Here is a 21,048-nt window from a genome sequence, read left to right on the forward strand (position 1 = left end):
AAAAGCCCTGATCCGCGAGCTCGAAGGAAAAACCACAGTACTTCCGCAACGTCACTAATGACACGTATTCAAAATGGCGGCCGCGGCTATGGTAAGTGGAAAAGCGAACTATTTTTCTTCAAACTACACGTCGCTCATACTGTCTTCCCAAACGAAGTCCGACACAATGTTGTAATTGTGGCAAAGTATATTTCTACCTTGGTCGATATCAACATTTTTAAGGTTAACTAGTTACGGATTTACTGGAGTTTGCTGCTGTTTGCGAATTTGCTAACTGATTGCTGGAGTTAGCTAGCTAGCTATCATTAACGTTACCTAGCTTGACTGCCAGTGAGCTGTGGTTAAAAAAAACTGATTTATATAATTTCTCTAGGAAATGTAACTGTGCTGACAGAGTATAAATGGCCACGCACTCGGTTGTAAAGACTGTCATTTGCTGTACAGCCGAGAGTAATCAGCTAGCCGAACTTTGGCTCAACGTTAGCTGTTAGCAGCTCTGCCACACAGCTCAGTTTGAGGTTGTTGTCGGTGTAACGTTAGTTAATAGTGCTGAAAGATGTCAAGAAGACAGCAGCAGCAAGACACGTATAACGTGAACTAAGACAACAGTCAATGTTATTTAACTGTTTCGGGTACTGTCTGATAACAGAAGCCACGCTTGCTACTTTCCTTCGCTACCATTCATTACTCCCAATGCCTATGGAATTAATGTGCTCCCCGTGGACTTCTTAATCATTTATTATACTTTTTGAACGGTAGAAAATAACTCTGTGATGTCAAAATGAAAAACTTTGTCTCCAAGACAATAATTACGGTACCCCCTTCCTCTCTCAAGTTAGAATGTAGGCACACACTTGGTAGCAACTAACGTCACAGTACGTTACATTCTTGACTGGAGTGGCTGTCTGTAGCTTGGCACATTAGGACACCCCAGATTCCTCCCCACCATTCGTCTTGGCACAGCTGCTTAAGCTCTGTCAAGTTGCATGCGTTATGCCACAGTTTTGGGCGGCTGTGGCTCAGCAGGTAAAAGGGGAAATTTCGATACCCGGCTCGAAGTATGTCATTGATTAAAACACTGAGCCCCTAGTTTTTCTCTCTGGTTAGGCTAGTGCTTTGCATGGTAGCTTACTGCCAATGGTGTTTGTGAGCGAATGGGAAGTAAATTGTAAAGCGATTTGGATTAAAGTGGTATATAGATGCAGTCCATTTACATTTTTTATTGGATTTAACTGTGGTTTAAGTGTGTGCCCACTCCACATAAACATTGTTGTTGTAAAGCTATTTTTTCTGTTTCTATGGCTTTGTGTTTGGTATTGATGTCTTTGGGGGAAACAAGATTTTCTCCCATCCCAATATGTGAAAGCCCTCATTGTGTTTCTGGGTAAACTTGGCGAGTCACTGAAATGTTAGTTTTGGTTTAATGTAAAGCTGCAGACACACTGACCAGACGGCCGACCCTCGGCAGAAAAGGCAGTTGGACTGATCAGTCTCCCTGAGTTGGTCCAAAAAGTGCCTCGGAACACACCAAAGAGCCGAGACGTAATACGTCTCCATAACAGCAGGCTGCGCTAATCTGTATTGTTGCCCAAAAATTTAAACCGGCAGCTGATTGGACGAACTCGTCACGTCGGTCGGGTTTCTACGGCAATTCAAAGCCAGACTGTCATGGCGGCTCGTTCAGAATACGATCTCAGATTTTTCTAAAATAGTTCACCGAAACGTGTTTCTGAAAACATTTTAGGAGAGAAATAGGCCGTGCGATTGCTGAATCTGTCTTCATTTCAGATCGACGAAGGTCAGTTTAAAAGATTTTCGTCAGATTTTGAGAGACTCTAGTCACGCTCATTCTGCTCCCCGTTTCCGGGTTAGCACTCCACCAATCAGATGGGTCAATTGAGTCTGACTGCCAGGAGTGCCCGCCCCGCCGATTATACATGTCAAATCAGCCAAAATGAACGCAGACGGTGTGGAACACACCGAACAGACTCGAGTCACTGACCTCGCCAGACTGTCCAACGGCCGATTATCGGCTCGGTGTGTCAGCGCCTTTAGAGGAAAGCCAGGCATCCTTAACTGCCAGACTTTGCAAGGCATTTTGATGTGACATTGTCTTACCCACAAAAACAACACTTTTACAGGTGAGGGATTAACCTGGGACAGATAAGCTTTGACACATTTGTTTGTACAGTAACATCATGCAAAGGAATTGGAAGGAAGTAGTTTCGGGTGTGTTACAGTGAAGATTTCTTGAAAGAGACTTGAGGCACCCTCTGCTATGAGTGCACAGCAACTATCCATCCTCTTTGTCTTATAACTTGGCATGGTCTGCACCTCTATAACAAAGTCAGTGTGCAAGCCTGGTTTTCCCTCACCAGGCCTTAGCCGCTGGGAATATTTTTTTTTTAAGTATTTTTAAGATGTTTTTTAAACTACAGTTTAGGGCTGCACGATTTGGGGGAAAAAAAATGTAATTGCGATTTTTCTGCCAGATATTAAGATTACAATTTGCAGTTGTTTTTGTTTTCCTTCTTAAGAGTTTAGCAAAAGTGGAGCATTATAACATGAGACACCATCAAACCATTCTATATTCTTATGCAAGGATGAGAACATAGATATGAATTGTCAGCAATAAGTGTTTTTTTTTCTTTTGCTAAGCGTGGAACATTGAACAGTCAAACACAGAACATTTATTACTTAAGTAGGGCTACAACTAACGATTATTGTCATTGTCGATTAATCTGTGGATTTTTTTTCTCGATTAGTTGTTTGGTCTCTAAAATGTCAGAAAATGGCGAAAAATGTTGATTAGTGTTTCCCAAAATCCCAAGATGATGTCCACAGATGTCTTGTTTTGTCCACAACTCAAAGATATTCAGTTTACTGTCACGGAATGTCTGATATGCCTCAGTTCAATAGCAGCATCTACATGTTGCACCTTCTACGATCATGTTAAATAAATTATGATAATTCGATTAATTGCGGTCTTCATGATTAGCTAATCACATTCATTAAAATTTCGATTTGAAAAGATACATTTTTCAGCCCTACTACAGTTACAGTGGGAAACATAGACGTAGTCCTACTGTATTTTCAAATATCCAGTTAGCTTCATGTAACTTAATGTACGGCCCTATGGAATCTGTCTTACAGCTTTTTTAAATTCACAATTTTGCGATTCCGTCCATAATTCTGTTATCACAGAAACTGTGAAAATTGGGCTGTATAGTGATGCTGCCATCAGTCTGTGACTGGCCCCCGTCGGGCCCTAGTAAAAACAAATACACACTTGCCACTGGGCTAAAGAACTTTTCTTTTTTTATATGGCATGATGAAATACTTTATATTTAAAATGTTTTTGTCTTGCATACACTCACACAAAAACTTCTGTCCGTGAAATCTCATAATATAAACATATTATGTAGTGTTTGTCTGCGTGATGAAATATTTGGTTGTGTCTGTGTTGCAGGAGACGTGGTGGGCCTTGCTGCTGTTGTCCTCGTTGCCTCTTGTCCGGCCCTTCTACGTTCCCGGGGTTGCTCCCCGGGACTTCCACGAAGGTGACACAGTAGATCTTAAGGTAAGAGTCAAATTAATTTAATCAACATTTCATTATTAGCAGGAACGTTTTATTATGTGCGTTCAGTGTTTAGCACCATTACCTTGACCATGAAGGTCCGTGGTTTTAACCTAACTGTGGCCTTTCTTTGTGGAGTTTTTTCTGATCTTACCATATTGTGAGTGTCCACCTCCCCACACCAAGAACATGGATTTTAGGTTGCTTTCACGTCCGTAGTTTTGGTCCATTTGGTCGAGACCAGGAAATTAAATGGATCGCTGCGTTTTAATTTTCCCATTCACTTATTACCGAAAAGCCAAGAACTTTTTTTTTTTCTTTCTTTTTTTTTTAATTTGTTTTTAATATTAATTTCTGTGGGTCATCATGATTGGTTACCAGGAAGACCTCAAATAAGGGCAAAACCACAACAATGTAAAAAAAACAAAAACATTTCAGAATCTCAGTTTCATCAATATTTCAGCTCTACTTTTACATACTATGCTTCCCTCAATACTTATTATTGATCATACTGACCAACCTGCCTTCCCCCCAATCCACCCTACCATCAGCTCACCTCTCCCACCCTCGCCCCTATTTACCCGCACATTGCTGGTCCTCATTCAAGACAGGTCCCACATACACGACAAAAAAAAAAAAAAAAAAAAGGGGGTTCTACATTTATAATGCCCTCTGGAGCATGTCTTTAGAACCCCCTTTACCAAAAAGCCAAGAACTGTATGCATTAAAATGTACGAACTAAAAGGAAACTCATGGACAGGTGACTCTCATCTTGCATCATCAGCAGTGCTACATGGATCGGTTTGACTGTCAGCTTTCACACTTGAAATGACTTCTATCTATTATCTACATTTAAAAAACACTGGTCATATTTTAAGCAACACTAAATGCAACAAGGAGAAATATGCATTAGGGATGGGCATGATTACTCGACGATCGATAATTGAGTATTAAGAATTTCGTCGCGTTAATTTGTTATCGATTAAACTAATGCTGGTTGCGTTGTGTAGTGTGAGAATGGAAGCAATGAAATTAATTTCACAGTATGGCAGCAATTAAACATTTTACCACCCGGGGGCAATATTTGACTCCATACTCAGTTACCTGGCTGCGAGCTTCCATTTTGATTTCAAAAGTAATCATGAAGAGGACACAGCGAAGTGTGGCGTGGGACCATTTTGAGTTAAAAAAAAAACGACTTAGTTCACTGCAAACACTGAGATGCCGTGTATAAGTACAAAACGGCCACGACTCACATGATGTAGCCTACCACTAAACAAAGTGCACCCGGCCCTGGTTAATTTCGGTGGCGGCCGCGGTGCAGCCTGCTCTCAGTCTCAACCTAGCATAAACTCGGCGTTAGCACGGAGGAGCTGCGATGCACACCGAGCAGAGAAAATTACCCAAGGGACCTGCAAGTTCATTGAGATGGATATTGGAACCACCATATCTGATTCCGTCACGACGTACCATCACCAGACTGGTAGAAACTCACTACGAGAACGGAATAAGGTTCCCGGGCTGGCCAAGTTAGCACGGAGGTAGGCGACCTGTGCATCCCGGCGACGCGGGTATTTTGGGCGGCTGGACTGACGGTCACCAGATAGCGGTCGCGCCAGACCCCAGATCATGTCAACATGCTTATCTTTCTCAACAAAAATCAGTAGACTGGTGCAGAAGTTGTATGTGAGTTAGCCTACTGGTTATTTTGTTATTAGGCTTTGTCCGTGCCTTGGATAGTTTTGTGTTACATTTTGACAAAACCTGTCAGATCTAGTATTATGTTTTTGGTTAAGTTATTATTTAACATGATTCTTTTTATTTATTATTTTGGAACAAACAAGGGTCTCTGTTTAAGAACGCCGGCTCGCAGCTGCAGGTTCTGCTGCTTCAGAGCACCGCAGCGCATATATCTATAATCTATATCTATAACCTCCAGTTTAACTGCCACAAGTTCTTCTTCTTGTAATTAAGAAACATGCTGTATTTTCATTGCATTTTTAACTCTTAAAAAGTTAAATAAATAATGAATTTTAATATAAAAAAATATGAATGATTAATCGATAGTTGATTGTTAATTCTCCCGACGATCGACTAAGAAAATGTAATTGAATGCCCATCCCTAATATGCATTAAGCTGTAGGTTCCCAACCTGACCGCATTAGTGTAGTATTTGCTGGTATTAGGGTACTTTTTTAGTGGGCTTTCATTTGGAATTTTGTCATGTTGAGATTTCATATGTGTTAGCCTAGTTTAAATGGTAGAGCCTTCAATAGATGGGCCAATAGAAAGTTACCTTGTGCTTCTGACTTTTACATCCCTGCTGACTCAGGGAATTGCATCCAGGTGGGAGGACGTAAAGGGCTTACACAAAAGACTTGCGTATTGCTGTAGTGACACACATATGCTGTACGTGTGGGCCTATTTGGTTTGTGCCTGGAATGTAACTAGTTTTTCCCGTTATTGTATTACTTGGGAAATGGGAAATCATTTGGATGTGAATGATTAAACCCTATTGGTTTACACATTTAAAAGATAGAATTATAATAGATATATGTTCACAAAGACATTCACCTATCAACACAAATATTTCCCTTTCCAGGTGTCCAACAGTCAACACCATAATTAGGAAGTTCTAATTTTTGTTTAAGGTGTTTAACTGGCCGGAAGTTCCCCTTTTTATAAAAACATTGGTACTGGTTAGAAAGCCCACACCCAAAGTACAGTTTCCATTGTCAGACCAGGTCGTTGTGAGCATAGTTTTGCATATCACTATATCTGGGACCCAGTCAGTAAGTCATATCATTTGTTTTTCAGGCAGTGAAGCTGACCAGCTCCCGCACCCAGCTTCCTTATGAATACTACTCCCTGCCTTTCTGTAAGCCGGAGTCCGTTTTCTACAAGGGAGAGAACCTGGGTAAGTGGACTGCTGCTCACACGATGGAGTGAGGTCTGGAAAAGTTTCCTGAAATTTCTCACTTAATTTGACTTCATCCTATTCAGGAAAAGCAATATTAACTTCCAACTCTTCAATGTGTTATATATAATATATATATTGATAATTTTTCTTTTTTGTAGGTGAGGTATTGCGTGGGGACCGTATTGTGAATACACTCTACAATGTAGAGATGAACAAGGATAAGAAATGTGAGATGGTATGCAACAAGAAAAAGCTCAGCATAGAAGAGAGCAAGCTGGTTGCTGAGCGGATCCAGGAGGAGTATTATGTTCACCTGTGAGCATCCCTTCCTCTCTGTTGTTACAACCCCTCCCCCCCCTCCATATGCTAATATTGAACTATTGCCAAGAGGAATATATACTTAACAATATTTTTAGTTTTTAAAGTTTAGTGACTCCAGACTCTATAAGTCTAAAGCTAAACAGATTTGTAAAGAAATGATTGAAGCAATTCTTCTGTGAGTATTTTGCATAGCATAATGTAGTTGGAAGGTTTTTTTTTTTTTTCTCAATTATATCTCTACGATAAACTGGTTTTCTAGGGTCAGTGTGACGCTTATCAGTTCAATTTTCTAGGCACAAACGGACATTTGGAAAAACAGAAAAATGGGTTCCAATATCAAATTTTTTTTTCCGCCTTAACAAATTAAAAAATTGGATCTTTAAACAGTTTTTCCAATTTTCTGTTTTTATTCATTATATCAGAAATTTAGAAAATTACAAAATTGCGTCTGAGCTCCAATTAATCAATACTGCAATGGTATTCTCTCCCTCTAGTTTGTGGAATATGTTGGTCATTAACTGCATATGGACAAAAAAAAAAAAACTGATAGACTAGATAGGTGGAACGAGGGAGAGAATATCATTGCAGTATTGAATAATTGGAGCCCAGACGCAACTTTTTCAATTTCTGATTCTCTGAATAAAAAACAGAAAATTGGAAAAACAGTTTCAAGATCCAATTTTTTAATTTGTCAAGGCGGATAAAAATTGGATATTTGAACCCATTTTTCTGTTTTTCCAAGGGTTAGGGTTATGTCCATTTGTGCTTAGAAAATTGAACTGATAAGCGTTACACTGACCTTCTAGCACTTAAATATGCAAACCAAAACTGATTGAACACCTCCCTGTGCTTTTCAGTATTGCAGATAACCTGCCAGTTGCCACCAGGTTAGAGTTTTACCCCAACAGAGAGGCACCAGGGGAGGAGGAGCAGAAGAAGGACGTGGTGAAAGATATCCAGTTTGAACATGGCTACAGACTGGGCTTTGTCAACGACAACAAGGTAGATATTATACAGTATCTGTACCTGTCCTGCTATTTTTTTTTTTAAGGATACTCATTTTGTGTCTTTCCCCTTCTCCCTCACAGTTTTATCTGCACAACCACCTGTCCTTCATCCTGTACTACCACAGAGAGAAGCTGGAGGAAGTGGAAGTTCACAATTACAGGGTGGTGCGATTTGAGGTTGTGCCCCAAAGTGTAAAAGTAGATGGTAGGTTTAAACGCACTCATTTTGAATAGCTTGATGTTATGTAATGTTTCTGACCCACGTTGATTAAAACTATTTGAATAGAAGGAAGAAACACAAGTGTTGCCTCCAAAGTGGCCAGTCGGGGTGTGAATCTTCACTGGTCTCACGATTCAATTTGATTACGGTCATCCTTTCAACGATTGGAATCATTTCGATATCACAATGCGTCATCTCAATATTATTATATATTGCTATGCATGGTTTTCATCGACAAATTCAAGCACATTCAACACATTTTATTGACCTTTTTTATTGTATCTGCTCTTGAAAAAGACACTTCCTGAATGTAGCAGAGTCTGAACAGGTGTTTGAAGCCCCCAACATTTTCTTCCAGGCAGTGCTGCATGGAAGGCACTAGGGTTAGGCAAGGGTAAGGGTTAGGTGCCTTGAAGTCGACGGTCGCAGCGCTGCCTTGAAGTCAACGGTGGGGGCTTAAAACGCCATTGAGCGTCTGAACACAGACAAAAGGCAGAAACAAAAGAAAAAGCACCGAGCGGAAAATCTACAAGCAGTAGGCAAATCGATTATGGTCTGTCACTACATCGATGCAGAATCGTCAAAGTCTGCATCACTATGCAGTGATTAATTTCAACGCCCCGAGTGGCCAGTAAAGATAAAATTGTTGACTAAGAAGGGGACTTTTATATTCACTCTTAAGGTCCTTGCTCACTGAGTCAAACATTTTCGTGTGCGTTTTTTTCGTATCTGTCTTCCTAAAAATGTGTCACGCACAGAAACCTTGCACACTGAATCCGATGCATATCAATGTATGTACATTGACTCTTTACTACATTCAGCATTTACATAGACATAGATTCTAGTCATGTTTACTGTGTTATTACTGATCTACATCACTAACTAGACCACAACTTGCACTAACTGTATACTATATCTACTCTTCACTACATTTCAGCATTTATATAGACTGTCTATTCATATATATTGCATTATAACTGATCTTCATCACCAACTAGATCACAAATTTTTGTTCTGTTTTGTTTTTTCACTCTTTACTACATCTCAGCAGTGTTATATATTCATGTATATTGTGTTATTACTGTATCACTTTCGCATATCCATCGACTTACTACACCTCACTTTGTGCCGGCTTTGTAATGCCAACTTAATCTGCACTTTATGTAGCCTATTGTATTCTGTATTCTTTTATTGTATTCAATGTGAAACTGTATGTTGTCTTACGGCTTATGCTTTTCTTAGCCAGGTCGCTGTTGCAAATGAGAACCGGTTCTCAATGGCCTACCTGGTTAAATTAAGGTTAAATAAAAAATAAAAATGAATCTATTTTACAAAAAATTTCTCAAAAACAATACAGAATGTGACGTTGTTGTCACTCTGCCTCTCTCTCCTTCTCCCTCCTTTCATCCCTCGCTTCTCTCCGTTGATAGTTACACCTCTCTCTCTCTGTCCTCTCTGCCTGCGTGTTCCAGTGCTCGGCTACCTGAAAGAGTTGCGCTGCCCTTGCTCTCTGTCTCCATCTCTACACTGTTGCTCTTCTTTTTCTGTGTGTGTCTCATATTCCCTTCTTCCATTCCCCTCATCATCATCATCATCATCATCCTCCTCCTGATGGCAGTGTGTAAACATGACTGACACAGCGTGAGGTCTTACTTATTTTGTAACAAAATTTTCGGACTCAGTGTGCAAGGACCTTTGACCAGCATATTTCCCCATGTAGTATTCAAAGGTCATTTAATACTTCAGTTTTTCTTTTATTAACCTGTTTAGGCTCGTATTGTGCTTGTGGTGTTGTGCTTTTTACCAAACCAGCCTTAATCCTTGAAGTTCAGGGTGTGTGCTAGAAAAACAACCATATTTGTGTGACAAATGCTTGGAAATGACAAACGATTTATAAAACTGTGGTGTAGTGGACTGTAAAGTCCCTCACTTCTTGTAATGCTTCCTCTGTATTTATTCTCAGATCTGAAGGCTGAGGAAAGTAAGAGGACTTGCACCTTGCCCGAGGCCAGTGGCTCTTCGCCACAGGAGATTGACCCGACCAAGGAGAATGAGGTCCTCTTCACCTACTCTGTCCACTGGGAGGTCAGTGATTGCTGCATGGATTCTCAAGTGCTTTTATATATTACACGCGGCATTCACCATTCACACACATTAATACACGAGGCAACTGTTAGAGGTGATTATTAGGCGACAGCTCTCCCACCTGATCCACAGCCGTGAATAACTTCGTAAAACCACCCAAATTGCTACCCTGGAAATCCGGAGTTCTTGCGAGAGCACAATTTGAATTTGCTCAGCAAGTCACTCTGGCATTCAGTAATGATGCTCATTAACTATGCCCTTGTAGCCGAGCTGCACCAATCACATCGGTGTATCTGATATAGGCGGGCCAGAGGCGAGCTAAACGGATGAAGACCGCGCTGCGACGTCAAAGTCATTAGTAAACATTGCAAGATGGCTACAGATGAACGAGTTAGACCTGGCTATTTATCTAAAAGAGGAACAGAAGACGGCGCTCGAATCGTTCTTTTGCAAGAAGGAAGTTTTTTGCTGTTTTGCCGACCGGATACGGCAAGAGTTTAATCTAGCAGTTAGCTCCGCTGGTAGCGTATGGGGCTCTGGATACGTCACCCTGTGTATTGTTGTGATTGATCGTAGTATTATCCAATTTTGTGCAGTGAGATTTTCAAATGCATGCTTGGAGCCGCCCCTCGAGTTGGGCCATTTTCATTACTCAGTGCCAGACCCTTAATCTTTCAGGTTTGGGTCTGGATTTCCAGGCTACCAAATTGTTGTATTTAACATGCAGGATTTAAGGATTAGTTTGAAATTAAAACATGTTAATTCATTTTTATCTTTGTGATCATGTGATGTCAGGAAAATGCGTGACGGTCCAAATACTTACAGATTGCAGTTGGAAATGTTCAGGTTTATTAATTTCAAAGCAAACAAGGTCAGGTGATAAAATTCAGTCAGTTTTCTAGGTTGAGGGGTTGAATAAAAGCTAGATACATGTAGAGGAAGGGCTGCTGAGCTTCTTCTCTCCTCTGTGCAGGAGAGCGAGGTGAAATGGGCGTCTCGATGGGACACGTACCTGACCATGAGCGATGTCCAAATTCACTGGTTCTCCATTGTCAACTCTGTGGTGGTCGTCTTCTTCCTGTCTGGTATGTTAAATCTTTGACAAATCCTGCTCAGCGCAACTGTCACCTCTTGAATGTCCATGTCAACACAAGAAAGTACTGTAGGTCATTAGGCCCATGGCAGAAAATGAGTGAATACAGATTTAATGTCAAACATGGCCTTCAATTGAAGAAAGTGTAACCCATAGCATCGGCCTTGTGCTTTGTTTACGCTTCCCTGGAAACTCTTGAAACTTTTAAAGCTTGTAAATGTGATGTATATCTAATTGGGGTGTCACGATTCTCCAAATCCTCGATGCGATTACATTTTCGATTCTAGGGTCATAGTTTGATTCAATTCTCGATTTTTATTTTTTTTAAGCAAAGGTTTCTATGCCATTATTCGAAGATTTAATGCTCAAATACAGCGAGTTATTAATATGTACTACACTACTCAGGCTTATGCATTGTCAATGCTTATATAAGCATGTGGTTGTTGTTACATATTCTGTCCACTAGAGGGACTTCCAACATTAGTCTGGCCTTGAAGGAGACCTACGTCACAGCGCATTGCATTTCCGACATGCCGCTCTTGGTTTACATTCATTTCCCACCATGAGCACACGGCGACAAACCCAAATCAACAGAGAACTCTGTAATGAAACATTATCTAACAAGTGTAGTGAAGCAGGTCGTTTGTAAAGGCTAACGGTGCTCGGTTATTAGCACAATGACATCATGTTAGAAAGCAGAGCCGAAACGATTTGACAAAAAATAAAGTAACAATATTGTTAGCCACGATGCTAATGGCATTGATACTAAACGGTGTTGTCACTCACTGGAAATCCAAAATACTAATAGAGGAGGGGGTTCAAGTTCTGTCGATGGGTCTCCTGCATCTGCGGTTGCCATGCTATCTTTTGACTGGCTGTAGCTAAGTTAAAGGAGTTTAACTCGCAGCACTACAACACGCGTTTTTTTTTTTTCTCGCTTGACAAGCCGACCGGACGTGACATGGGGGCGTGGCAGCATCAGCGATTCCATTTTTTTTTATTTGTAGTTCAAGATTGTGACTTAATTTCGGTCAATTTCAAATTAAAATCAAAATCGTGACACCCTTAAACTCTATATATTATGTCATATTTACAAAATCTATAGTTTTATCACAGCATGGAAAATGTTGACATGTCTGTCTTTCGAAGTTGACTGACATCCTTCTCGTTTCCCGCCTTTTCCCTTTCAGGTATTCTGAGTATGATCATTATCAGGACCTTGAGAAAGGACATTGCTAACTACAACAGAGAGGATGACATCGTAAGAAAATACACACCGACAAGTCCTTGGGGGAAAGAACGCATATGTCTTTGAGAAATTGTATAGAATGATTTGATTCAAGTGTAACTGAAATCAACTTGGGCTCTTGACGTTTAATAAATCAGTATATTCCAGGCACTTGACCACACTTTTCTCTATCTAACCAGGAGGACACCATGGAGGAGTCAGGATGGAAGAATGTCCACGGTGATGTCTTCAGGCCGCCTCAATATCCCATGATCCTCAGCTCTCTGCTGGGCTCCGGGATCCAGCTCTTTTGCATGATCCTCATCGTCATCTGTGAGTTTGTTTTCTTTTTTCTCTGGCGCTGGCAAGTGCTTCATCCTGTGGAATTTGTTTCTATGACGACGACATTAACGTTACCTAGGTTAACTTAACGCTACGTCAACAGAGGCTTTTGTTTTGTTACAGCTTGAAAGGATCCCAAACTTGATACACTTTCTGTCGTTTTCTCTGGCCTGTCTGTTCTCTTTGCCCTTTTGCGCTTTCTTCCTCTGTTTTGCAATCCACTCCATCTACTTGTCATCTGTACACAGCCTGTAAGCGTCGTGTGACCGTATTAATCATACGTGCCAAACAGTCGATGCAAAGAGTTTGCAAAAAAGAAGGAGCCCTCTGTAAAAAAGACCCTGCACTCAGAATAAAACACTATGTGGTCACTCGGCCTTAGACCACAAGGTTCTTTTCCCATCATGCATTCACAGGCTAAATCATGAGGTAAAATTGGGTCAAAGGAATGTTCCCATGGTGCTAGGGCTCACATTCACGTTAACCTACAGATATGATGCAGCCAAGATAAGTATATGAAAGGCCAAAATATGCAGAAACAAAAATGAAATGCGTCTGCAGCCCATGGACAACCGCTCGACGGGCTTTGTCTGAAGGAGTACAACGGTCTTAACGTTAACATGCACACAAATACATTTCAAACCAAAATTAGGTCAATGTGTTTTAATGATTGAGACGTTCTATGCTTCATATTCACCAGACTACTCCAGTTACCTCATGTGGTGTTTGACATTAGATGTTATGAGTTATTGTCCAGACGAATGCGCAGTGACTTCCTGGAATCTTGTCAGCACAGTGAGGTTGCCAGGCAACCAGAGGAGACTCCCAAGAATTCACAGGCCCAGCCAAGAAAGCGTTCCAGCAGTGTTTCTTATTTACATAGGATCTCCAAAATTAGGTTACTGCGGAAAACTGGAAATATACAGATGACTTTGTGTAACACAATGCGCGATTGTCATTGCAATCTATGAAATGTTCTAACCACCTGCTCCTCCATGCTCCTGTGTGTATGTCCTAGTTGTTGCCATGTTGGGCATGCTGTCTCCATCCAGTAGAGGAGCCTTGATGACCACTGCCTGCTTCCTCTTCATGTTCATGGGGTAAGAGCCATATTCATCCTTCTAATCCTCATTTAGAGAATCCCAAAGACTCCGGAATTAAGCTATTTTCAAATTCTTTCCAGTGTATTTGGTGGCTACTTTGCTGGCAGACTGTACCGTACACTCAAGGGCCATCGGTGGAGGAAAGGAGCATTTTGTGTAAGTCAATAATCAACTAAAGCTCTCATCACTCCTGCGTTCGTACATCTGCTTATTTTTAAATGATACATACCCAATGTTTGGAGTTCTGCGATTGAAGATTGAATCTGAGATTGAATTGAGAAAATTGGTCTCTCCCCCATCTTTCAATGTTAGGCCTTGATAAATGACTTCTATGACTCTTGTCTGCTCTTTTGATTGTTTAAACGTTTTATCTGTTGTCATTGAAATGTTATTGTGTAGTTGTTGAAGTGGGAGTCAGGTTCTCCCTCAGTGGGCCCCGAGTTTAAAATAAAGGTTTGAAATGAAAGAAGTGTTGCTGTGAACAGAGAGGCTCAGGTTGTTGGTTGTGTCTCCCCCTGTAGACAGCAACGTTGTATCCTGCCGTTGTTTTTGGAATCTGCTTCATCCTCAACTGTTTCATCTGGGGAGAACACTCCTCCGGGGCAGTGAGTATCCTAACACAGAAACACCTTGTTTAAAATGCATGCATTCAGCGAACATTCACAGCAAATTAGGGAACAAGCCAGCAAGAAGGATAATTACATTATTGTAATAGTGACCTTAATATACCAGTTGTAACAGATCACTTGTAAAACTTTGTTTAAAGGAAAGACCCTGAATCACTTTTAACATAGTAAAGTGAGACTATGTAACGTTTGAGAAAAGAAATATAAAAAAGATATTCCACTTACAAATACAGTCACATGGATTGTTAAACATCTTCCTTTTATTTCTTGTGTCCCTGCTGTCTTCTCTCACCACTCTAGGTTCCTTTCACCACCATGCTGGCCCTGCTGTGTATGTGGTTCGGTATCTCCATGCCCTTGGTCTACCTGGGCTACTACTTTGGCTTCCGCAAACAGCCGTATGATAACCCAGTACGCACCAACCAGATCCCTCGGCAGGTCCCAGAGCAGCGCTGGTACATGAACAAGTTTGTAGGGTGAGTGTTTAACCAATCCAACAATCTGCTTTTAATCTGTGGCCATTGACTGGGATGGCCGACGGTCTGTAGTGTAGGCTTTAAAATGTCGAGTTAAGGCATGCTTTCTTGAGATCAAAAAGTTAGATTTTCTCTCCACTAGAATCCTGATGGCCGGGATCCTGCCATTCGGTGCCATGTTCATCGAGCTCTTCTTCATCTTCAGCGTGAGTACAACTGCTCTGCTCTAAATGTGTAGTGATCGATTCAAAAGCCAGATCACCTCTTCTTTCAATGTCCTCACACAAGGTGTGTGTGTCTGTGTGTCTGTGTCTGTGTGTGTGTGTGTGTGTGTGTGTGTGTGTGTGTGTGTGTGTGTGTGTGTGTGTGTGTGTGTGTGTGTGTGTCTGTGTGTCTCTCTCTCTACAGGCCATCTGGGAGAATCAGTTCTATTACCTCTTTGGCTTCCTGTTTCTGGTCTTCATCATCTTGGTGGTCTCCTGCTCTCAGATCAGCATTGTTATGGTTTATTTCCAGCTCTGTGCGGAGGTAAGTTCATTTAGGCTAGGTGTGAATACACATAAGTGCTGCATTCCACTACTTTACAAAGCATGAAAGCCGCTCTCCCTTTACTTGTATTGAAGGTGCCTCCTCGTTAATTTCATCTGCTAGCAGCAACAGAAAAAAATGCCTAAAAGCTGCTGTGTGGCTATATTCACTACCAACAAGGAAAATAACACATGACTTAAGTTTTAAAGTTTAGTTAGGTAATACGCTGCTGATCTGAAAAACAGCTTTTATGAAGACAAAAGTGAACACCGACAGGAGGAAAAATCCGAGAGAATGGGAAGACCGCGGGAGCCTGACACTACGCTAACGTTATCTCCGACATTACGTTTGCAAGCAAGCATTTTGTTACAAAGTCAAATATCCAAATGGCCAAATGGTTTTGCCTAACTATATGTCTGTAAATTAAGCTAACATACGTAATGTCGTGTGCTTTATAAAAGTTTCTTGTGTGTGTGTGCCTGTGCCTGTTTGTGTGTCCAGCAGTAAACATACCTACTGCTTCTGCCAGAACCATATCTCCATCATCTGTTTTTTCCGTTTCTCCCTTCAACCAGGATTACCGGTGGTGGTGGAGAACCTTTCTGGTTTCAGGAGGCTCGGCGTTCTACGTCCTCATTTACGCCGTCTTCTACTTTGTCAACAAGGTAAAGGCCCTGAGGCTGTTTGAGACATTTCAGTCAACAGGATCTTCTTTGTTTCCACTGCAGCCAAGAAGATGGCAGCTGAAGAAATCATTGGGTTTTAATTGGACCTACTATTATTACTTGTAGTAATCATTGAATTGATGGCACATGTTGTCCCGTGAGTTTGTCTTAATGGCACTCATTGAATGAAATAATTAGTATCTCTGATACATCATCAGGGTTATTCTGAGTTAGGCCAGAGACTTCAAATATTTGATAGAAAACCTTCAGTATATACTAGATGCATTGATTTTGAAAGAGGAGGGCATTTAACAGAGTGTGATATTAAGTTGCAAATATATATTCATGGATTCACTGTGAGAAGTAGGGTTAAGCGTGACTAGTGCTCATGATGGGGATTTAAGATCCCCTAAATACATTTCATGAGTGATAACGGTTTATCACCTTGTTGGAAATCTCAGTCTATTTGTTTTCCGTTATTCAAAAACTCCTGAATCTATGAATATTTCACTGAAGGATGTCTCCTGCTTGACTAAAAAGTGCACTGGAGGCTTGACGTCTGCACATCACACTTTAAGTTGCATACTGTTAGTTGCAATTCCACAAAATCCAGTTGTAAGTGCATGTGTTGAGTTTTAAGGTGAGACAGATGTGAAAACAGCCTTCTAGTGTCAAACTCTGCACACACATCATGCTGCACAGTGAAGCTCAAACATCCAACTGAAGTAACACATAGAAAACCCCATTTTTGAGTGGTGGGGGGGTCTTGCTTCAATGGCAACGCGAGATGTGAAAGCCGTCAGGGATGCAGCTTGTTAATAGGGTTGGGTACTAAAACCCGGTTCCACTATGGAACCGGTTCCTACGCAACCGGTAGGAATCGGACCGGATTAGAACGCCAAATTTCGGTTCCTCATTTCGGTTCCACTTAATGTGTCGACTGAAATATTTTCTCTCTGTGACTTACTCGAAACCTACGTAAAAATATCTCACTTTCTCTGTAGTCTACCTACAGCTAACTACCGTAAAGGTAGGCTACTTTTAAAATGCCATATTTTCCCTCTGGGCTCACCAAAACGCTCAATGGTGTTTTTTGCCTCCAACGTTGCCTTCCAGGCAGCTAACCCGAACCTTAACCCTAAACATAACCGTTGCCGCGCTGCCTGGAAGGTGACTTTGGGGGCAAAAAACACCAAACACCCACCAAAATGGACGTAAAGGCATATTAACCATTCACTGCACGTGATCGCTAGTAAACATATTACATCTTTGATGTCATTTTTCAGTTTTTCAAGAATCTGTTTAGGAATCGGAATCGTTTTAAAAGTACCGGTTCAGCATCGGAATCGTAAAAATACAAACGATACCCCGACCCTACTTGTTAAAGAGGAGAAACACTCCTCTCTCCTCATGCCATTACTTGGCAACTAATGGCTGTTCTCAGCGGTGACACCGCTCCGTCTTTTCATTTTCTGTAACTGTTCTCTTATGTCTGAATAAAACCGAAATAGGGCTGGGTACCGTTCACATTTTTTCCGGTACCTGAAATTTGCTTCTGGTACCCAACGGTACCTTTTCCCTCTGTAATAACATTTACTTACAACATTTAATTATTTATTTAGAAGATTTTACACACCACACAAAGTAAAACACCTCCCTCTCCCCACCCAAACCCATTCCTACAACCCATTAAATCTAATAAGCCTGTCAGTCTATCACCAGGGCAAAGAGAAGACTGGTGTGCCTGCGTGGCCCAGAGGAGGTGTAACTGCACCGCGGCCGCCCTAGGCTCGACATTAATATTATATTGCGGCGAACACTGGCATTGCCGTGACGTCAACAAACGTGTGTGTGTGTGTGTGTGTGTGTGTGTGTGTGTGTGTCCCAAAAAAGTACAGATTTCGGTACCCAACCCGAAACAAACATTAACATAATAGAGACCTCTGTCTGAATGATAGCTAGCTAGCTAGATGACGTCTGCAATGTAATGTATTCCGTGTCCTTAAAGTCAGAATATCTCGTCCTCTGCTGATTTGTTTTTTTTTTTAAATCTCTTGCAAGTCCGCCAACTTAATAGAAAAGTGAATACCAAAAAAAAAAACTAAATAAGATGGCAAATGCACAGCGCATTGAAATGGATTCCTCTTCTCTTCATTTCTCCCCAGTTGGACATTGTGGAGTTCATCCCCTCCCTCTTGTATTTCGGCTACACGGCCCTGATGGTCCTGTCGTTCTGGCTGCTCACGGGCACGATCGGCTTCTACGCGGCCTACATGTTCATCAGGAAAATCTATGCTGCAGTCAAGATCGACTGAGTCGTCACTGTTGCTGCTGTTGTCTTTTCTTATTTTTTTTTGGTTGGTTGTTACTTTATTTTTTGTCCCATTCAGTTTTTTTTTTTAATGTATATATTTTTTAATTCTTGATGTCAAACAAGCACTGACTTGTGTGTAGGGGGGATCAAGAGGGGTTCTTTTTATGGTGCAACAGCCCCACCCACTGGCCTCATGGTTAAGAACAGCAGGATGGCAGAGCTAAACCCGCTGTGTGTGTGTGTGTGTGTGTGTGTGTGTGTGTGTGTGTGTGTGTGTGTGTGTCTCTCTCTCTCTCTCTCTCTCTCTCTCTCTCTCTCTCTCTCTCTCTCTCTGTGTCTCTCTTCTATCCTCCCTCCTTTTTCCAGGACAGAGACTCAGAGGGAATTATCTGATGGGACGGTGAATGTCTCCTGCTGTTTTCATCTTGCACACAACACAGTGGGCCAAAGCTTGTCCAATGTTTCTGCACATTTTTGTTTTTGTCTTCTCATTTATTATGAGTCTAACTTATCCAGGTTTTTATTTTCATTTTGTCTGACCTAATTTCTTTCGATTATCTTCTGCGAAGCTACTTCATCTGATTTTCTTACATAAGTTTTGTCTTTCCTCTTTCCAACGTCTGTTTTTTTTCAAATGTCACTTAATTTCAGAGACTTTTTGAGATCAGGGAAGGATTGGGGGGAGTCTCAACTGTGGTTATGGTGTTGACTTTGTTGTGTTGAACTGATAAGGATGGAAATCATGCTGGGCAGTTCTACATTGTAACTCAAGAAAGGATAAATTAAATGTGTTATTTTTACTCTAGTTTCCATGTCCTGGTGTGACCATGTTAACCACAACTGTAATCAAGATATTTCGCTTCTCCTTCCAAAAACAATGAGTCTTTTATAAATGTCAAACTATTGGTCCATTTGCTCCTAATGATGCAGAACCTCTCTGAATGGGACTGTGAACCCGATGCCCTGAAGCAGTGGGCTGTTGGCTGGAGCCGCTGGAGTTGGAGAAAAAGAAAAGCTATAGTCGACACTAAAATGACAAGGAGGAGTTAACCTTTTGTATTTGGAAGTCTGCAACACACACTCGTGTTAGACTCTTTTCCAGTAGAGACTTACAAAAAAAAGTATAAATGTTTCTGCTCATTAATGCCGTCGGTGTAGCCTTAGCAGTGCAGGGTGCCTGCTGAACTATGCAGTAATGGAGAGAGGGCAAAAATCACTGTTTTGTGATGGTTATTTCAAAGGACCAGTTACGTTGAGAAATGATGGCTCATTTCTTCAAGTTTGAATCTGCTGTATGATACTTTTTTTTTTTTTTTTTTTTTTATGTAAAATATGAAAACACTTTGAATGCCAGCAGGATCACCTCTGTATGTTTCTTCTACCGATAGTGAGGGATATCATTTTGACAGTGCTTGGGTGTCGATGGGTTGCAGAGCATTGAAATGTAATGCAGTGTTCTTAATAGATCTGTATAGTTATAATGTATTGTTGAATTACAGCTCGTGTTTTGTCCCCCACCCCCCCCCCTTCACTTTCCCATTTTTTGGGGGCGACGAAAATGTGGTCTTACTTTTCTAAATCAGATTTTTCAGCTGGAAACCTTAAAATTGCATTTACAGCATGGGTGGAACCTGATTTTTAAAAAATCTAGTTTGACAAGCATCTCGAGCTAAGGGCTTCCCATGGACAACCCATGTATTTTACTTTGGCTAAATTACACAATATAAATTATATTAATCAAATCGCATTGTAAGCCTGCTGTTAAAGGAATCGTTTGACATTTTATGAAATACACTTATTGGCGTTCTTGCCAGGAGTTAAAATATGAATCTACAACCAGCAGCCGAGCTTAACACAGAGTACGGAAACAGCTACACTGGGCCTATCAAAAGGCATAAAAAAATCTAGCCAGGCTATCTTTTTTTTTTTTTTTTTTTTTTTTTTTTTTTTTACTGTTTCACTTCTTGATGCTAAGCTAAACTAACCAACTGCTGGAGGTAGATTCATATTTAGTGTACGTCTAACGGCAAGAAAGGGAATGAGCGTTCCTTTAAAGACAACACGTGCAGTCATTCTAATCCTATTATTTATATATATATATATATATATATTATAGTTATTGTTTTCTGACAGATCAGATAACACAAGTTCAGCAAAACACCGGTGTATATAATTGCAGTAGAGTTCATGGTGGATGTTCAGGGCCAGATTTTAGTCCTACGAGAATATTCTAAAGAATTCCAACAAGCAGAGAAGATGCATTGTCATCAAGCATCACAAGCTACTTAGTCTCGCGTTGCCAGACCTTCCTCCACGGCGCTGCGGAGGGGGCTCTGGCTTGTCAGATTGGCATTGTGGGATAGGAGAATCCGTGATCTGGTATGTTGCCATTTCTTTAAACCAATCACAATCGTCTTGGGGGGGCGCTGAGCGCCGGGCGGAGCCACGGTGCCGCTGCAAAATAGCCTCGGGAGGGAACTTGTTTTGGTGGAACTTGTGTATGTTCAAAAGTTGTTTTGGTTGTACAACAGAAAACTCAGATT

General features: G+C 41.1%; 1 protein-coding gene across 2 annotated transcripts; it reads left to right on the forward strand.

The window, feature by feature from the left end:
* Window positions 1-18,747, forward strand: tm9sf4 (transmembrane 9 superfamily protein member 4). 2 transcript variants are annotated; one of them, XM_028583756.1, is made up of 18 exons: window positions 1-91; window positions 3,470-3,580; window positions 6,395-6,494; window positions 6,656-6,812; window positions 7,676-7,820; window positions 7,907-8,030; window positions 10,009-10,130; window positions 11,104-11,215; window positions 12,414-12,484; window positions 12,652-12,784; window positions 13,812-13,893; window positions 13,977-14,052; window positions 14,418-14,501; window positions 14,823-14,998; window positions 15,141-15,204; window positions 15,407-15,526; window positions 16,102-16,191; window positions 18,357-18,747. In XM_028583756.1, the coding sequence occupies exons 1-18, from the start codon at window positions 74-76 to the stop codon at window positions 18,504-18,506; spliced, it is 1,935 nt and encodes a 644-aa protein (XP_028439557.1). In that variant the 5' UTR covers window positions 1-73; the 3' UTR covers window positions 18,507-18,747. The 2 variants fall into 2 exon arrangements, with proteins under 2 accessions (XP_028439557.1, XP_028439556.1); XM_028583755.1 differs by lacking the exon at window positions 1-91 and adding an exon at window positions 979-1,026.
* Window positions 18,748-21,048: the final 2,301 nt, after the last annotated feature.

This window comes from Perca flavescens, chromosome 7 (assembly GCF_004354835.1).
Source record: "Perca flavescens isolate YP-PL-M2 chromosome 7, PFLA_1.0, whole genome shotgun sequence".
NCBI classification, from domain to species: Eukaryota; Metazoa; Chordata; class Actinopteri; order Perciformes; family Percidae; genus Perca; species Perca flavescens.